The sequence below is a fragment of the Platichthys flesus genome, chromosome 10 (assembly GCF_949316205.1).
Source record: "Platichthys flesus chromosome 10, fPlaFle2.1, whole genome shotgun sequence".
Classification (NCBI taxonomy): domain Eukaryota; kingdom Metazoa; phylum Chordata; class Actinopteri; order Pleuronectiformes; family Pleuronectidae; genus Platichthys; species Platichthys flesus.
The window spans coordinates 13,677,955-13,694,153 of record NC_084954.1 but is presented as its reverse complement, the minus strand read 5'-3'; the positions used below and the strand labels follow the sequence as shown (position 1 = coordinate 13,694,153).

At 40.8% G+C, this 16,199-nt stretch overlaps 2 protein-coding genes across 2 annotated transcripts; one reads left to right on the top strand and one right to left on the bottom strand.

Moving 5' to 3' along the window:
- The first annotated feature begins 1,189 nt into the window (after positions 1-1,189).
- On the top strand, positions 1,190-2,647 carry LOC133961610 (U2 small nuclear ribonucleoprotein auxiliary factor 35 kDa subunit-related protein 2-like). The gene is made up of 6 exons (XM_062396832.1): positions 1,190-1,275; positions 1,362-1,407; positions 2,092-2,108; positions 2,189-2,242; positions 2,326-2,346; positions 2,434-2,647. Exons 1-6 carry the CDS (start codon positions 1,205-1,207, stop codon positions 2,594-2,596), a joined length of 372 nt encoding a protein of 123 aa, XP_062252816.1. The 5' UTR covers positions 1,190-1,204; the 3' UTR covers positions 2,597-2,647.
- Positions 2,648-2,947: 300 nt separating this feature from the next.
- mthfd1b (methylenetetrahydrofolate dehydrogenase (NADP+ dependent) 1b) lies at positions 2,948-15,713 on the bottom strand. Its single transcript, XM_062396830.1, has 28 exons — positions 15,528-15,713; positions 13,607-13,691; positions 13,317-13,376; positions 13,160-13,213; positions 12,944-13,080; positions 12,656-12,756; positions 12,313-12,449; positions 11,144-11,255; positions 10,927-11,054; positions 10,461-10,558; positions 10,096-10,269; positions 9,732-9,868; positions 9,578-9,624; positions 9,380-9,487; positions 9,216-9,290; positions 9,025-9,127; positions 8,783-8,859; positions 7,178-7,318; positions 7,009-7,077; positions 6,615-6,726; positions 6,303-6,442; positions 5,929-5,970; positions 5,443-5,543; positions 4,941-5,118; positions 4,595-4,702; positions 4,312-4,464; positions 3,533-3,639; positions 2,948-3,433 (listed from the first exon to the last, which is right to left on the bottom strand). Exons 1-27 carry the CDS (start codon positions 15,563-15,565, stop codon positions 3,550-3,552), a joined length of 2,805 nt encoding a protein of 934 aa, XP_062252814.1. The 5' UTR covers positions 15,566-15,713; the 3' UTR covers positions 2,948-3,433; positions 3,533-3,549.
- Positions 15,714-16,199: the final 486 nt, after the last annotated feature.

The following is a 16,199-nucleotide window of genomic DNA, read 5'->3' as shown; positions in this document are numbered from 1 at the left end:
ACAGAAGGAAACTCAAAATTCAAGGACATGAATCTTCTACTGCTCACACATTTGTGGCCTAGAGTTTTTAAAGAAGTGAAACAGCTGGTTTTAGGAAAAGATTGCAATATTTCTTCCATAAACAAGAGCGTGTTAGTTTGAACGGGTCCAGTGGAAACTCTCCATATCCTGTCGGCACAGGTACAAATACTTTGCCACTATTAGATACTATAAGATCTATTTTACCCAAGAGTTCCTGTTTCCATGAAACAATTTTCCCACATATCAAAAAAGCATCCATCACACAATCCTCATTGTAATATTTCTTTCAGCACCAATTACTGAAAAAGCTCCTTTAAAGCAGATCATCATGGTAACATCAAACATCAAAACAGCAGTAGCGTGAGAAGGGACAATGCCATGAGGGAAAAAACTGTACCCCTCCCAACTCACACAAACTGACTCATACATTGAATGTCATGCTTCAAAACCATTGCAGGCAACAGTATGACTTTTATAAGATGGATGCAAAAGTAAGAGAACAAGACTTTATTGTTGAAAAACCTGATTTGCATCTTAAGATTAAGATGCATTTATTTGTCCCAAACACATGGACAGACACACTCATGCAGGTAGGGAAATTTAACCTCTGCTTTAACCCATCTGGTGAAGGACACACAGAGCAGTGAGCGACCATGTACGGCGCACGGGGAGCAGATGTTGGGGGAGTAAGGTGCCTTGCTCAGGGGCACTAGACAGGGTAGGGAGAATCCTCGTCTTTTTGTTTTTTCTCCGTGGAGTCGAACCAGAGACGAACCAGAGACCTTTTCTGCCCATAGTCCAAGTTTCTGCCACTAGTCCACCGCCTATGAACAATATGTTCCAGTACTTGATTATTAAGATTTGTAAATATAAACATCGCTGTGATGTTTTAATCTAAAGCATGTGATTAGCATATGTTGAATATTTATCACATGTATAATCAGAACAACACAATGACTGATTATTTGTCTCACATGTTCAGTGTTTTTTCTGATAAGCTTTTCGATGATTCAGAGTTGATGTTAAGAGTGGAGCAGCTTCATACCTTTCTGCTTACGAGTCCTTACTTCTTTGTTTCGAGGTACAAGGGACCACACTAGCAGTTGTTGTTCTGGCGACACCCAGTCCATACCTGCTCTGCAACTATTAGTCACATGTCATTGCATGTGACATACATCGTCTCATGCAGCACCAGTGTATAAATAGAGAACGAACACACACATCAGACATCGTTCAGTTTGATTTCGGCATCAGGTAGGTTGGGACTGTCTTTGCTTTTTTCTACCGACTTTTGCAGGTTCAAATATTTAAAATGTCTATTTCAATCCTCGTGTCTCAAGGAAAAGATTTTCTACCGCAGCTATCAACCAGAAAACATGGATGCCCGTAAGTCTCTTTGCTCAACTGTTATATATTTTTACAAAAAGTGCTTTGTATTGTTTTTCTGTGCAGACTGTCTAAATATGTCTAAAAATGAACTTAAAATGCTGGAGTTCGATAGCTTCAACGCTCACTGTACTTTATTCCATTTTCATGCACACATTTGGCCTCATCTTGTATTTGGTATATGGTTATTTAATGCAATAATTGCTTTTACTTTAACTTTTTTAGACTTGCATATTTAAGAAAAACTGTCTATTTACTTATACATCTTATACAGTTTTACCGATGTACCCTTTTATTCTTTTTTATTTATTGATTATTTTCTTATTCTTATTCTATGATAATTCAGGGCATTTCCTAAACTGTGCTAAGGAGAACTATTTTCTTTCCATGATGCAGTTTTGCTTAAATTCAACAAAGATTGTTTTAATTTTATTATATTGGTTCGGGTCAAATTTACTGCGTGTGCTAAATATGACTACTAGCGTATGTACTCCCATGTGTAAACACAGTAATAAGCTGACAAGATTGATATAACAAATGATAATCCTAAGAATGAAACAGTGGTTAGTAATATAATCATCCCTGTGGGTTGCTTGGTAATTAAGTAATATAAATTCAGTCCAGTAATATTTTATATTTTTTATTTTCAATTATTTTGTAACTTTTTTTTCTATTATGTTTCAGCCAAAGAAGACAAGAAGGTGAGTCTCTTACTTTCTTCACACTTCTTTAGAGTAACAGCTTGAAAACATATTCTTATGAAGCCTTTTTCTTGTATTAGGAGGAGCATTCAAGAGGACCTAAGGAAGACGAGGAAAGCTCTGAGTCAGACGGAGTAAGTCCTTCTTAACGTGTGCTCACTGCATAATTCAATCCTTTTCTAACACCCTTATGTTAATCTCATATTATCTTTTGTAGGAAGGAGGAAGGTGCAAAAAGGTAAAAGTCTGACAACATTTTGAATTGAAAATATGCAGCCATTTATCTTTCTGTGTTTTCAGTCATTGATTGTTTGGTTGTCCACAGAACCGTGGAAAGAAGGGAGAGAAATGTAAAGGCCAGGGGCATGGAAAGGGCCATGAAGGAAAAGGAGGAGAAGGAAAAGGAGGAAAAGGAAAATCTGAGAGCCATGCTGGTGGTCACAAAAAATAAGGAAGAAATCCATGATCACCATTTAGTTATTTACTGAGTGTATAGAATTGACACATCTTTAATAAACTAATAAAAATAAAAAAGACCAGACTGCTTTGTTTATTTTCTTACATATAAAGGGCAGTGACACATTCAATAAAAATGTTTCGTATTTAATAGTGGTGATAAATGAATGATTATTATTGTTATTAGTAGTGGTATTATATATACAAATAAAGGACTAATAAATATCTAAACTCATCATAAATTACGAGATTGGCTTTACTTAATCTGCTGCTAAAAAAAGAGAAAACGTATAGTACTATATCTTTGCCTCAGAGCAAGAAGTTCATTTGTTGGGCCTTTTTTATTTGGAGTTGTGTGTGCATGTTTTCTCAAGTGAACTGCGTTTAACAGCAAGAATACTTTATTTGATCTTTCCTGACAGCAATGCAACTTTACCAAATATCATTTTCACAGCAGTGCAGATTGGTCCAGCAATATTAGACAGTATTAGAAATATTCGGTTAGAATTTGGTGCAGCAACACAGGAAACTTGACAGGTATTAGTAATGAGATCTGTCAAACTGAGAAAAATGATGTACGAAAAACAATCACAGGTGGTACATGCTCAAATCCAGATGTGCCACCACAAAGTTATGGGTAGTTCTGGAGACACTTCCCTGTCTATCACAGATTGTCAAACCTTTTTTTTGATCAATTCATGAGCAGCCCTCTGGAAAAAGCAAATCAATTATTTACAGATGTCAGTGAGTTTTTAAAAAGACAAAGAAAAAGACACCTGCAGACCAGTTTGAGACACATCCAGTTATTAGTCCATCTTATTTCGGTAAGGCTCAGTGGGGGGAGTGGAGGGCTGGGCCACGTCTATTCACTGAGAAATAAAGCACCAGAAAGAGCTAAGTACAGCGGCGATCAGCAATCACCCAGCAGATGCATGAGATGTTTACATGTGTGTTTTTTAACTCATTACCATCGTACAGTCCTGTTTTAGAAGAGCCCGTTGACCTGTTCAGTCTCAGGATCCAGATCAATGTCATAGAAACAAGGCCTGGTGGGAAGACCGGGGATTGTAGGCATCTAGGGATGAGGACAGAGACTAATGAGTAACTCTTGATGAAAACAATATCTAATGAAACATCAGGCCATTCATTACATTCATGTTCTGCACACACACACACACACACACACACACACACACACACACACACACACACACACACACACACACACACACACACACACACACACACACACACACACACACACACACACACACACACACACACACACACACACACACACACACACACACACACACACACACACACACACACACACACACACACACACACACACACACACACACACACACACACACACACACACACAGAGAGAGAGATAAGATAAAATCCTCATTCACTCCTGGGTCAAATGATTCTGCAGTCGACATGGTTTTTATTACAACCATTTTACAGTGATGGAAAAAAGGCAAACTCCTCTATTGGCACTAGGAAAGGACTCAATTGCTTATCTCCGTACACTGCATGTATCCAATGCCAAAGTCGCGGATCACTACTGAGTATGATGAGAATGTGTTATGAGTACTTCAAGTCTTAATTTGCATAGAGCAGTTGATGAATGAATGCTATCATGTGATTTGAAGCTGCAGAGCAGTAAGGTGTCACACCCCCGCTCTCCCACTGCAAAATCTGAAAAAAACGCAGTGTCCTCAAGTGAACAAGAGCGTACCGTGCCAACCAGTGGGAACAGAAAGCCGGCGCCCACACTGGCTCTGATGTCTCTGATTGGCACGATGAACCCCGTAGGCACACCCTTCTTCTCAGGGTCGTGCGAGAGCGACAGGTGCGTCTTCGCCATGCAGATTGGCAGATTGCCGAAACCCTGAGGGATAAAGAGTACACAATGAAATGTATTGGATCTTTCACAATAGGGCAACTGGAGAATCCACCGTACAATTACAGTTGATCTACACTGACAGACGACGGAAACAAGTCAACTGAGGTTCACTGACCTGTTTGGTGTAGAGCTCCACCTTGTGTTGGGCCTCTGGCAGAAGCTCAATATCATCTGCACCGTAGATCTTCTGGGCAATCATTCGAATTTTGTCAGCAATGGGGAGCTGAATGGGAATTAGAGATATAAATATGGCCGTCAAGACAGTCCTTTAGTTGACATGGCTGACATAGCATTTTCAATACTAGACCGTTTTTTGGGCCGAAATAAAGGATTCAATTCCTCGTGAATAATAACATTACTTTTTTAAGTTTTTTTTCAATCTGGTAAAATGGACTGTTTAATTCAGGTATTATATTTTAAACCCAACGCTGAACTTCAGAATTCAAGTTTACAGCCTATACCTCCAAATCATAAAGGAACTTGAAGTTGCTGGGGGCCCCGGAGGCTCTCTGGACAGCCTGACCCAGGGCCAGAGCCCCGGCTCCACCCTCGGCCCAGTGGGAGCATATCACTGCATCGAATGCTCCAGCAGCTTTAGCCATTCTGCAGACCAAGCCCAGCTCAGCCTCAGTGTCTGTCCTGCAGGAATCAGCACAGAAAATTCTTGAGGGGTCAAACAACACAAGAATTTTCCTGTACATGTCAATATGGCACAAAACATTTGCATCAATAACTATCATCTAATCTCTTTGCTAAATTAGCTTTTCTGCTGTTTGAAAAACAGTGATGATGTGAGTAGTTCCAAGAGTGAAGTGTTACTAAAATTCTTTGGATCTGTCTGTTTAAGTGGCATCGTTCAAATTGTCATGCAATCCTTTGCGAGTGTAAAAATATTGACTGGTGTAGCTTTATGTGAAATTTAAAAAGAGTCCCCTCCATTTCTGCCATGTGGTCAGCACTTACTTGAAAGCATTGACAGCGATCACCACAGGCACACCAAAGTGCTGAGCATTCTCTATCTGCTTCCTCATGTTGCTGCAGCCCTTCTCCAGGAGCTCGAGGTTCTACACACACACACACACAACATGAACACACAAACACAAAGGTTGACTTTTGCTTCTCCGTAAAGGTTTGGTTTTAAACTCTTCGTTATGATAATAGCATGACAAACACATGATAAAAAAACAAACATTTAATCAATCAGAGTCTGATCAATTATCACTTTGATTACAAAGGACAGAAGCATTCAATTGATTATATTAAACCTTAGATATATTGCTACTGATGAACATTTTACTGCCACAATATTGTTATATTCTCCAGCCCTAATTCTTCCCGGACATGTGTTAAAACAACTGAGACTGTGGCTCAGATGCTTCATACAAATAAAATAAATACACAATGTTGATCGACAGAATATCATTTACAGCAAAGCATATCCTACATTACCTCCTCAACATATTCCTTTGGCAGTGGCATTCCAGCAGTAACCTGAACGAGACAGATGAAAAATGTGGCGGTTCATTTGATCATTACTACAGCTGACACAATGAATTTCACATAAGATTGATCATTGTGTTTTTTTTATTAGTGATAGAGCTAACGATTGTGCGAATGAAGTGAGTCAACTCAGCAGCATATAATGACACTCCCAGCAGTCCACCGTCAATGACAGAGGGTGAAACATTCAGTGCAGACGAAATCTTTGTGTATTTGAGGATGAGGTGAGATTTTTATGTAAACTTGTTCACAAATTTAGCGGAATTTCAAAATAGTGCCAATAAACGAATCATCTTGTAATTGCAACGCTGTAGTAAACTCACTTTTGATCCTCCTCCATGCATCTTCAGGGCTCGGACAGTGGCCACTAACACCACCACCTGCGGCCTCAGGCCTGAGTAGCGGCACTTGATGTTGAAGAACTTCTCCATGCCGATGTCAGCACCGAAACCAGCCTCAGTCACTGTTGAGAAACAAGAGTCAGCGGTTGTGAGATGAAGAGAATGGTGTCAGAATCCCAGTTATGAGGAGTACAGAGGAATATCTGACTGTAATATAACATCTGCTGCACAATCACATGTACGGAAGGAGCAAACCATCCACAACAGCAGCAGTAGAACAATTGCTCCCCTTACCTACAAAGCCCTCAGGTCCAACCAGCTTCAAAGCTATTTTATCAGCCAGGATAGAGGAGTTGCCATGGGCGATGTTGGCGAAGGGGCCCGCATGTACAAACACAGGAGTTCCCTGTGAATTTATTTCATACAAAAAAGATATCTCAGGCACATCAGCATCTCTTAAGAAAAACACTAAAAGATTTAGTTTAAAAAATATATAATATAAATATATATATATATATATATATATATATTTCAGATCAACAACAACAATTAAAACAATGTGTCAACAAACATGACACAACATGTTGAAGCTTGTAGGAGTTTATTTCCGTTAAGTCTGACAACTTAAAAACATTTTCCTTAAAGTAAATCTTAGTATAGGATCGTGTACGTGCTGTGTTTCACCCACCTCCAAAGTCTGCATCAGGTTGGGCTTTATTGCATCTTTCATCAGCACAGTCAGAGCACCACTCACACCCTGACAAATAATGTAAAAAAAACATTATAGCAGCCTACTTTTACCAATATCCAAAAAAATAAAGCAGGTCGTGTTGTGAAGAAGACACCAGGGCACAGACCAGGTCCTCTGTGGTGATAGGCTGTCCACTGCGGCTGGTGGCCACCACCATCTTTGCCAAACGCTGACGCATATCCTCCAGGCTGCTGGTGAGGGCAAGCACGGCCATGATTTCACTCGCCACTGTGATGTCGAACTGGGCCTGTGGGAAAGAGGAGGGCAAAGTTATTACATGGGTTCTTATCATAAAGATAATTAAGATTCCTAGACTTGAGGAATCCCCTATCTGTAGAATCTGTATGTGATCAATGATTCTTCTTCTTCTTTGAGGTTTTATGGCCGCTGGCATCCAAAGTTGCATTACTGCCTAGATCACAGCTTCTATCTGTACTTCTACTTATAACTGCTTTCAGACATGCACTGAAGTCCTGACATTTTCCTGAAATTATAATTATAAAATAATAATAAAATGCCACTGGGGGGCACCGAAGTAAATCCTTTTCATACATTGCATGTTGTTGCCCTAGCTCAGAGGTAGGCAACCTTTACTATCGAAAGAGCCATTTTGCCCCCTCTTCCTCCAAATTAAATTTGTCTGGAGCCGCAAAACATATTTGATAACACAGGTTATAAAGTTATATATATATATAGTTATACAATATATATAAAAACTATAGTTTGTTGCATTTATTAAATTATAGAACGACAACTAAAACTGTTGACATTTAACTGTTATTTTTACCTGTTACAAAAAAGGAAAACACCAAACTCTTATGAAGAGGAAAACAAAATACATGTGTAGGCCTACTTTGAAATAAATAAAACACAGAACTATGCTTGTTTTGCTCATCTCCAGCTTGGTACTTATCAGCAGATGCATTACTTTTTTTTGTTTGCTAATTCCTCGTCACATATGAAGCATACAGGTAAGTCAACATCGTTGGCAGTGAAAGCAAATTAATCTGTCCACGCAGAATTAAACTCGCTATTTTCCTCCCAGACGTTTCTTTTTGGGGATTTATCCATGGTTTGTTTACCGAGGCCGGTGGTCGGACACTATAGATTAGGGGCATGTAGGGAAGAGCACCGGGGCCGTAATAGGATATGAGGCATATTTTAGTTGACGAAATATTAAAACGAAACGTGAGAGCAGGTCAGACTGGAGGCCGACACAGAAACTGAAGCCCGGTACAAACCAACTGCAGCTTCTGCTCTGATCAAGAAGCTGCGGCGCTGATCTCTGAGCAGCTGTGACCAGAGAAACTCTGTGTTTTCACTGCTTCCACTGTTAATAAGCAGCCGGTCAGTCACTGAGCGGCTGCTTCACGTAAACTAGCTCTGATCTCATTGTGTCTCTCTGCGTGAGAGAGTGGGGTGGGGGGCGGAGCCCCGGGGCCTATGTGCATGTCCGCTATCTGGGAGCGCGCTTACACACACACACATTCACTCGCTCCTGGCAGTTCATGACGGCCTGATACGATGATTATTTCAAAAATGAATGTGAACGTGACCTTCATCATATGAAAACTGATTCGTTAAGTTCACTGTTCGCGAAAAATATGTGCAACATGCACAACACTGTAGCCTTAAGGGAGCCACTGCAGAGGGGCTGAAGAGCCGCAGGTTGCCGACCCCTGCCTTAACTGAATGATGAACTACTTTTTACCTCTCTTGTGAATCCCTTTTCAGTTGGTGACTGGCCAATGGTGATCTTCCTCAGGAATCGATCATTGGTATCCAACACTGAGGTAAGGAACAAACACCTTATGAACATTATATATATATATACACACACACACAAATACACACACATAATGCAGTATGTGGTTGAATCCAATGCAAAGCAGACCTACTAAAGCACAAGACATCAAAGGGACGCAGACTTAGAGACTTGCGAGTTGTTCATACCTCTCTGCCAGGTGACAGAGCTTGGCTCAATGTCCAGACGGGCAAAGCGGGTGATCTCTTCCTCAGTCAGAGTGGAGGGGTCCGTCTTTTCTATGCCCAGTTTCTACACAAATACATAAAACCTCAGTGTTAAAAAGCAGTGAGTTGAGTCAAAGCCCATGTAGGTTTTTGATCAAACTCTAATCACTTACCTTCAGTCTGTTGATCTGGATGGGGGAGAACTTCCTCTGTCCTCCACTGAGTGGGACCAAGCGGTTGTACAGAGCCTGCAAACGGAAAGATGTCACTCATTCATGATCTTATAATAAGTATTTTTATATTTAAAAAAATAACTGTTCATGAACGGGACACACACCTTGTCAGTTTGTGTGGCCTCGTGGAACATGCGAGCGTCGATGGCAGCAGCTACCAAGTTGTTGGAAGCTGTGATGGCGTGAATGTCCCCGGTGAGATGGAGGTTGAACTAAAACAAACATATTTCTTTATTTAATTGTGTGCTTTCTTTGTATTATATCATCTGCAGTGTTTCTAACATCAAACAACAGTGCAGTACCTCTTCCATTGGGATGACTTGTGAATATCCACCTCCTGCAGCACCCCCTGTTGACAGACGACATAATTACAGATACATTAATCAGAACAGGACTTAAAAATGTCAAAATGTAACCTGTGCAACCTCTGTGACTGTGCATTATACTAAAGCTCACCTTTAATGCCAAAGGTGGGTCCCTGAGAGGGTTGTCGCACACATGCGAAAACATTGAGGTTCATGTGGGCTCCCAGGGCCTGCACAAGGCCGATGGTGGTTGTGCTCTTTCCCTCACCCAGAGGGGTCGGTGTAATGCTGCAGTTAGACAATACTGTCAGCACTGAACATATTCAAAGGATACATGTGTAACCATTAGGCAATAGTTTCAGGAAACTTACAGTTTCAGTTTCAACAATCTGTATTATTATGTACAAATTGATAAAGGTCATTATCATTACCCCATGATCAGTTAACATAAACCACTACACTCCTGTAAAACATGCTATGGTCCAGGGAAGAACATACAGATAATGATGTCTTACCCAGTGACAACCACATATTTGCCATCTGGTTGAGCCTGCAGGCGTTTGATGATATTCAGCTGGACCTTGGCCTTAGTCTTGCCATAGAGCTCCACCTCATCAGAGAGAAGGCCCACCTCTTTGGCCAGACGGTCAATGGGCTTGGGAACACAGGAGCGAGAGATCACAATGTCGCTGTGGGAGAAACACACAATCTGAGCTAAAGGAAGGAACAGCGAGGAAACAACAAGACATGGAGAACATTCAGAGTTTTCTACTGGCTACTCTGGAATGTGGTATGTTTAATTCGAGAAACTCTCCAGCCTCTCAGTAACAATTAACAACACCCATGACTAAGAAGAGGATTGGAGGATGAGTAGACAAACCTTGGCACCGGTTTCTGCAGATTGAGTTTGGTGAGAGAAATGTTCCATTTTCCTGGTTGATGTCCCTCCAGGAAGCGCTTTGCACCTAGCACTGTGTTCTAGACACACACACACACACACACACACAAACACAAACACACACAGTTATTTAAACCCAACTGATGTGGATTTTTGAGGGACATTACCAATTTTAGGTAATGAAATTACCTAAGATACATAAAAATATATTAATATAAATTGGCAATGATTTCTATGATGAAACCCTTACGACAAAGAAATGTAATTGAAGCTTAATATTTTAACCATAAACATTATTTTAAATAACAATAAATAAAACGAACACACAAATACTACCAAATATATACACTTTCGATAAAGAGTATTTTTTCTTGCAAACATAAATGCACATCTTTTCTTCTATGTTTATTTTGTAAAAAAAAGTTTCCATTTTATGAGTGAACCCTACCGCCATCAGCATGGCCACAGTCATGGGTCCTACTCCACCAGGCACAGGAGTGATGAAGCCAGCCTGCTCCTTAGCTGAGGAATAGTGGACGTCACCTACCACCCGCTTCCCACTGGGTCTCGTCTCATCTGAACCGCACATAAATTTCAATATTACCACCGACCTCCACTGAGTTCATTCCAGAGCACCACGATAAATCAAGTAGACTCAGTCAAACCTGGAATGTGGTTGATGCCACAGTCGATGACGACTGCTCCCGGCTTGATCCACTCTCCTTTCACCATCTCTGCTCGGCCGATGCCAACAACCAGGATGTCTGCCTTTCTCACCTACACACAAACAGTCACAGACACAAATGAACTTATCCATAAGGAACAGAATATCCTGTGCAACACTGATTCTGTACATATATTCTGTATAAATTATATTTACCAGGCTCAACACATCATTTTTCTAAATAGGTTAATAAATGACATTACACTTTCACCTGGTGGCAGCAAAGATTTGTAATATCAAATAGTCCTGAAGTGTGAAAGAGCCTGTTTGTTATGGGCTGTTTGCCTGACCTGTGTTCCTGATCCAGAGCTACTTTAGAATGATTCCTCTTCATTAGCAAGTCCTCCTAAATCAGTTCTACAATGTTATGTCACATATTTTTATGGTTAGTAAAGTTCATCCTACATGGTTTATCTGCAATAAAGATTTTATAGAGTGCTTTTTTTTTATAAAATGAGACATAACTTCCTTTATTTTACTGTTCACGTGTTGCTTATATGCAAGTTTCAATGATTTATTTAATTGGTGTTATTTTTTCATAAGTTGCATGTCTGCTAAAATATCGACACAATCTTTAGAACCACAGTTCACTTTTTTCAAAATAAAAGCTTGATAGAACTGGATATAACGCATTATAGTAACAAAATGAATGTTGTGCATTTACTTTGAGGACAAATTGCCAAACAAAACTTTTATGAATGTTGCTGACACCTGTGATCCAAGTCCAATAAGGTGTGACTGAGGGCATGCTGCCCTGTCCCACTGCCTTCTGCAGTAATGCTGTTTATCTGCTATTTATTATTGTAGTAATATTGAATATATTGTGAAGCGAAAAAGATGAACGGTTTGGGAGATAAGTGCTCCACATACAGGCAGAGAGAAGGAAGCTTGTGGAATTGGTAGGTAGATTGATGAATTGCATTAGTCTCTTAATTTGCCACCTTCCATATCTCAACTCATCATCATCATCACTATAGACAAATGCAGAAAGCAGTTTGCTTGGAATAAACAAAAACCAGCCCTAGATAATCTGTGTGCGCTGGTGTGACACACATTATGGTGATATCGGACTTCCCTCCCAGAGTCGGAACAAGGGGGATGATGTTGTACCTCTTCTGGGAGATCGGTAGTTTTAGAGTGGCAGGTGGTGACAGTGGCGTGGCTCCACAGCAGCAGGTCATGCATCGGCGCACCCACGATCTTACTGCGGCCAATCACTACAGCTCTCTTCCCTGCCACGGAAACACCTGTAGAAAAGGAGACGGCAGGATTACACACAATAGAACTCAACGGATTTCCAGGAAACCTGGTGGAAGTATGGAGCATAGGCTGTTTATTGATAGGATAGACAACGTGAAACATTTTTCTATGCATGTGTATCTGCTGCAGCTAGAAAGAATTTAGGGGCCTTAGGGTAAGTGTGAGCTCTTTGCTCAGGTGTGACTGTGTTTACCAGTTTGTTTGATCAACTCCATGCAGCCACTTGGTGTGCAGGGGATGAAGCAGTCGCTCAGGTCCCCCCGAGACAGCTTCCCTGCATTTATGCTGGTTAGCCTGCAAAACATACAAAAATATATTTAATATCATTAATAATCAACGTGTACAGGTCTAAAAGTAGCTGAGCGAGATCCTTGTTTTACATTCACTGAAAGGTTGCAAGGAAACACACCGACTCGATCCAGAAAGGAGAGTAAGCAAACCTTCAAGATGACTACATCTACGGTTTCATGTGTGCTCTTACCCGTCTACGTCCTTCTCTGGGGCCACGGCATTGGTGACCTTCTCTGTGTCGATCTTGTGGATGGAGTCTAAGGGCAGCTGCACAATGAGGCCATGGATGGAGGAGTTCTCATTCACCGATGTAATTTTGTGAAGAACCTAAGGACAGACAGAACTTTACATTCTCTGTGCACGTAAAGAAACTTGGGAGCTTTATTATGCACAGTCGTAACCTCACCTCCTCTTCTGTTGCCGTCTGGGGAAGTTTCATATGCGTGGCATTTATTCCAATCTGCATTAGAAATATTAAAGAGTTTGGGCCGAGCTAGTCAGTGCAATTAAATGCAGGGTAAATGCTGCATGTAAATCTCGTTTTCAGAAACGACTGCTATTACCTCTGCTGCTGCCTTCAACTTCATGCTGATGTATAGATTTGAATCATCACGATCTCCAACCTGCAATGATATGAATTATCACCTTTCCTGCTTGTAGGAAAGAACGGGCTCCTTTTGCCCAACAGATCGAGCACTTAGTGTCAATACACCCTTCCATCTACAAAAAGAGACACTCATAAACTTTGTTTCCATGCTGCAGTGCACAACACCACAAGCTACACAAACAATAACCAAAATCCAAATATGCCAGGGATCTCCAGAGGTGGGTCATCATCCCATCTTGCACGTACCTGTAGAACCACTAAACCTGGACTGAAGTTGGGGTCCTGGAGCTTCATCTGCGCTACATCCTCCTTCAGACGATGCCTCACCTGCCTGAGAACCCATGATAACAGAAAAATCACTGTGCATGCTGAATAATAAAAGAGAACGGTCAAGATACTAAGCAACACATTTGTAAAGGTTTTGTATTCAGATAAAGCAGCGAGCAGGTTTTGTATTGGGAAGCTGGTATTTTTGTTCCAGGCCTCCTGTAGATGCTAAACCATGACATCAGAATCAGATCAATAGACTTCTTTGGTCTTTGCTTTATCTTTATTCATGTTGTGTAGACTTTGTCTTGGTTGTGATTGATCTCTTCAACTCAACATAAAGATGAGGCTGAGCCAATCAAAGACAGAGTGAAACAAAAGTGACTTAAAGGTAACTGGAATTTAGAAATCCATGATGTGCGTAATCATGGCTGCATTAGGCGAAGGGGTGACACCAATTTAAACTTCCTTTAAAGTAACCTCAGTGGCCTCAGTGACCTCAGTTTTTAGACCAAATTACCATTCTGTGCTCAGTGACAACCCTCTTTCAAACCGGTACTAAGGACTTACTACTAAAGTTTTCACCCATTTTCACACATTTGTATTTTGGTTTGTTTGTTTATAACAGGATTACACAATTATTATTATTTTTTCTGTTATCCAAGAGAATAACTCATAGATTTTGAAGGGAACTGATTTCTATGAGTGTGACATTTGGTACAGCTTGATTGAGTTTAGGAAGACAGATTATGGGCCTTGGCAGAGGTGTGTGCTCTATTGCTCTAGGGTGAATCAATGACTAAAAATCATTCCTGGAATTCATAAAAACGGTCCTAAAGATATTGCATCATAATAAGATTTCTTATTACAATGATGGGTGAAAAATTCACCACTGGTCACTGATTAACTAGTGCAATTTACCAATATACTATAAAAGTGCAGTAGATCTTCTCATTGTTCTCCCCTTGATTTGAAACAAAACCCTTTTGAGTGAAGGGTCATATAAAGCTGCAATTCCTGAAAGAGAGAGGCAGCCTCGTCTATAGAAGGGTCACTTGTTCTGCACAATCAGTTGTATGTGGGCTCCTGTGAAGCTTCAGAGAAAACTAAGAGACTCCAGATCAGTGGAGAGGTGCAGGCAATTTGTGTTGCACAGAATAAATTAGCTAATGGGCACAGTGAGGGGAAGTTAACAGGGTGCAGGCCGTCATGTCTTGTGACATGCACATGCAACTAAATGACGTGCGCTTTCAATTTTTTTTTTGTTCAAGCGAATATATTTGGAACTGCAAAAAAACTTTGGGTAGCAGGCAAGAATTGGATTCAGTTATAGACAACTTAATGAAAACCTAAACTTAAATGAACAATTGTTTTGTTTTTTTAAAGTTCCTCTTTGATTTCTGGGGTTTCACAAGTGAGGTTACTGTCAGCACCTGATCTCACTGGATCAATAGAGCAAAGATCAGAACACACGTCCACTGCATCTTACATAACACTGCATGTCAGATCTGCAATCATTCACCAATTTAACACCATCACCAAATTACAAGCTTGACAATCGCATTTCCTCGTGCAGCTCGATAAAGAGTCCACTGGGATTTTCCATGCAAACTAGTGGCACACTTGATTCACGTGGCCAGCACCATGTCCAACCAATTCATGCTGAGGTTTGAAATCGGCTGCACATCAGGGTCTAAAAACGCGGCAGCAGCGGCGTGTAGAAATCAGCCATCACACTGGGATAAAGCACTCGAGTCGTCTGAGTGTCACTTTGGCTGCTGAGTTCCCTTAGATAGCGAGTTAGCTGCCATGTTAGGTAGTGCACAGACACATGTTACGCCAGGATTCCCACATGTCTAACTTTGCATTCAGGAAGTTGCAGTAAAAATGAGGTACTTACGCAGAAACCTCTTTCCCGCTGATAATTTGAGCGGACATCTTTTTGTAGGAAGTGTGTTGCTCTGTGATGCTGGGACCTGATGCTCGTTCACCGCCTGACAACAAGAAGAGAGAAGCGTACTGTGAACTTCACCAAAACTTCGTCGGGCAATACGTTCGTGACGCAAGCTCCGTTCGCACAGGGGGTGTGACCGCAGGAAAACTGGCGTGTGAACTTTCAGGAATAGCGTCGGACGTAGCCGACGCATGGGAGAGTGACAACTGGAGGAGGTAACGCTGTCAACTCCTGAGAGCCAATCAGATATCAATAATGACGGCCAGTGGAAGCTATTGACCAATAGCATTACAGGGGTGACTGCACATTCTCTTAAAGCTGTATTACCTGGTTTATGAAGCTTTATCAGACACACAACGGACACACTTAGCTTTATGTCCCTGGTAAAAGTAAAAGCATGTCTCTGTGAGATAATTTTTACATTTGGAGGTTTGACTTTAATTAACTTGATTTATAGATGGGTAAAAAAAAGACAAGCAATTACCTCTGCAGGGAATTTTTACTTTTTTTATTAGTTTATTAGTATTCAAGGCAACAATACAACTCATGTCAGTTTTCAAGAAAAAATTATCTCTATATTTACCCATCTATCTATCTATCTATCTATCTATCTATCTA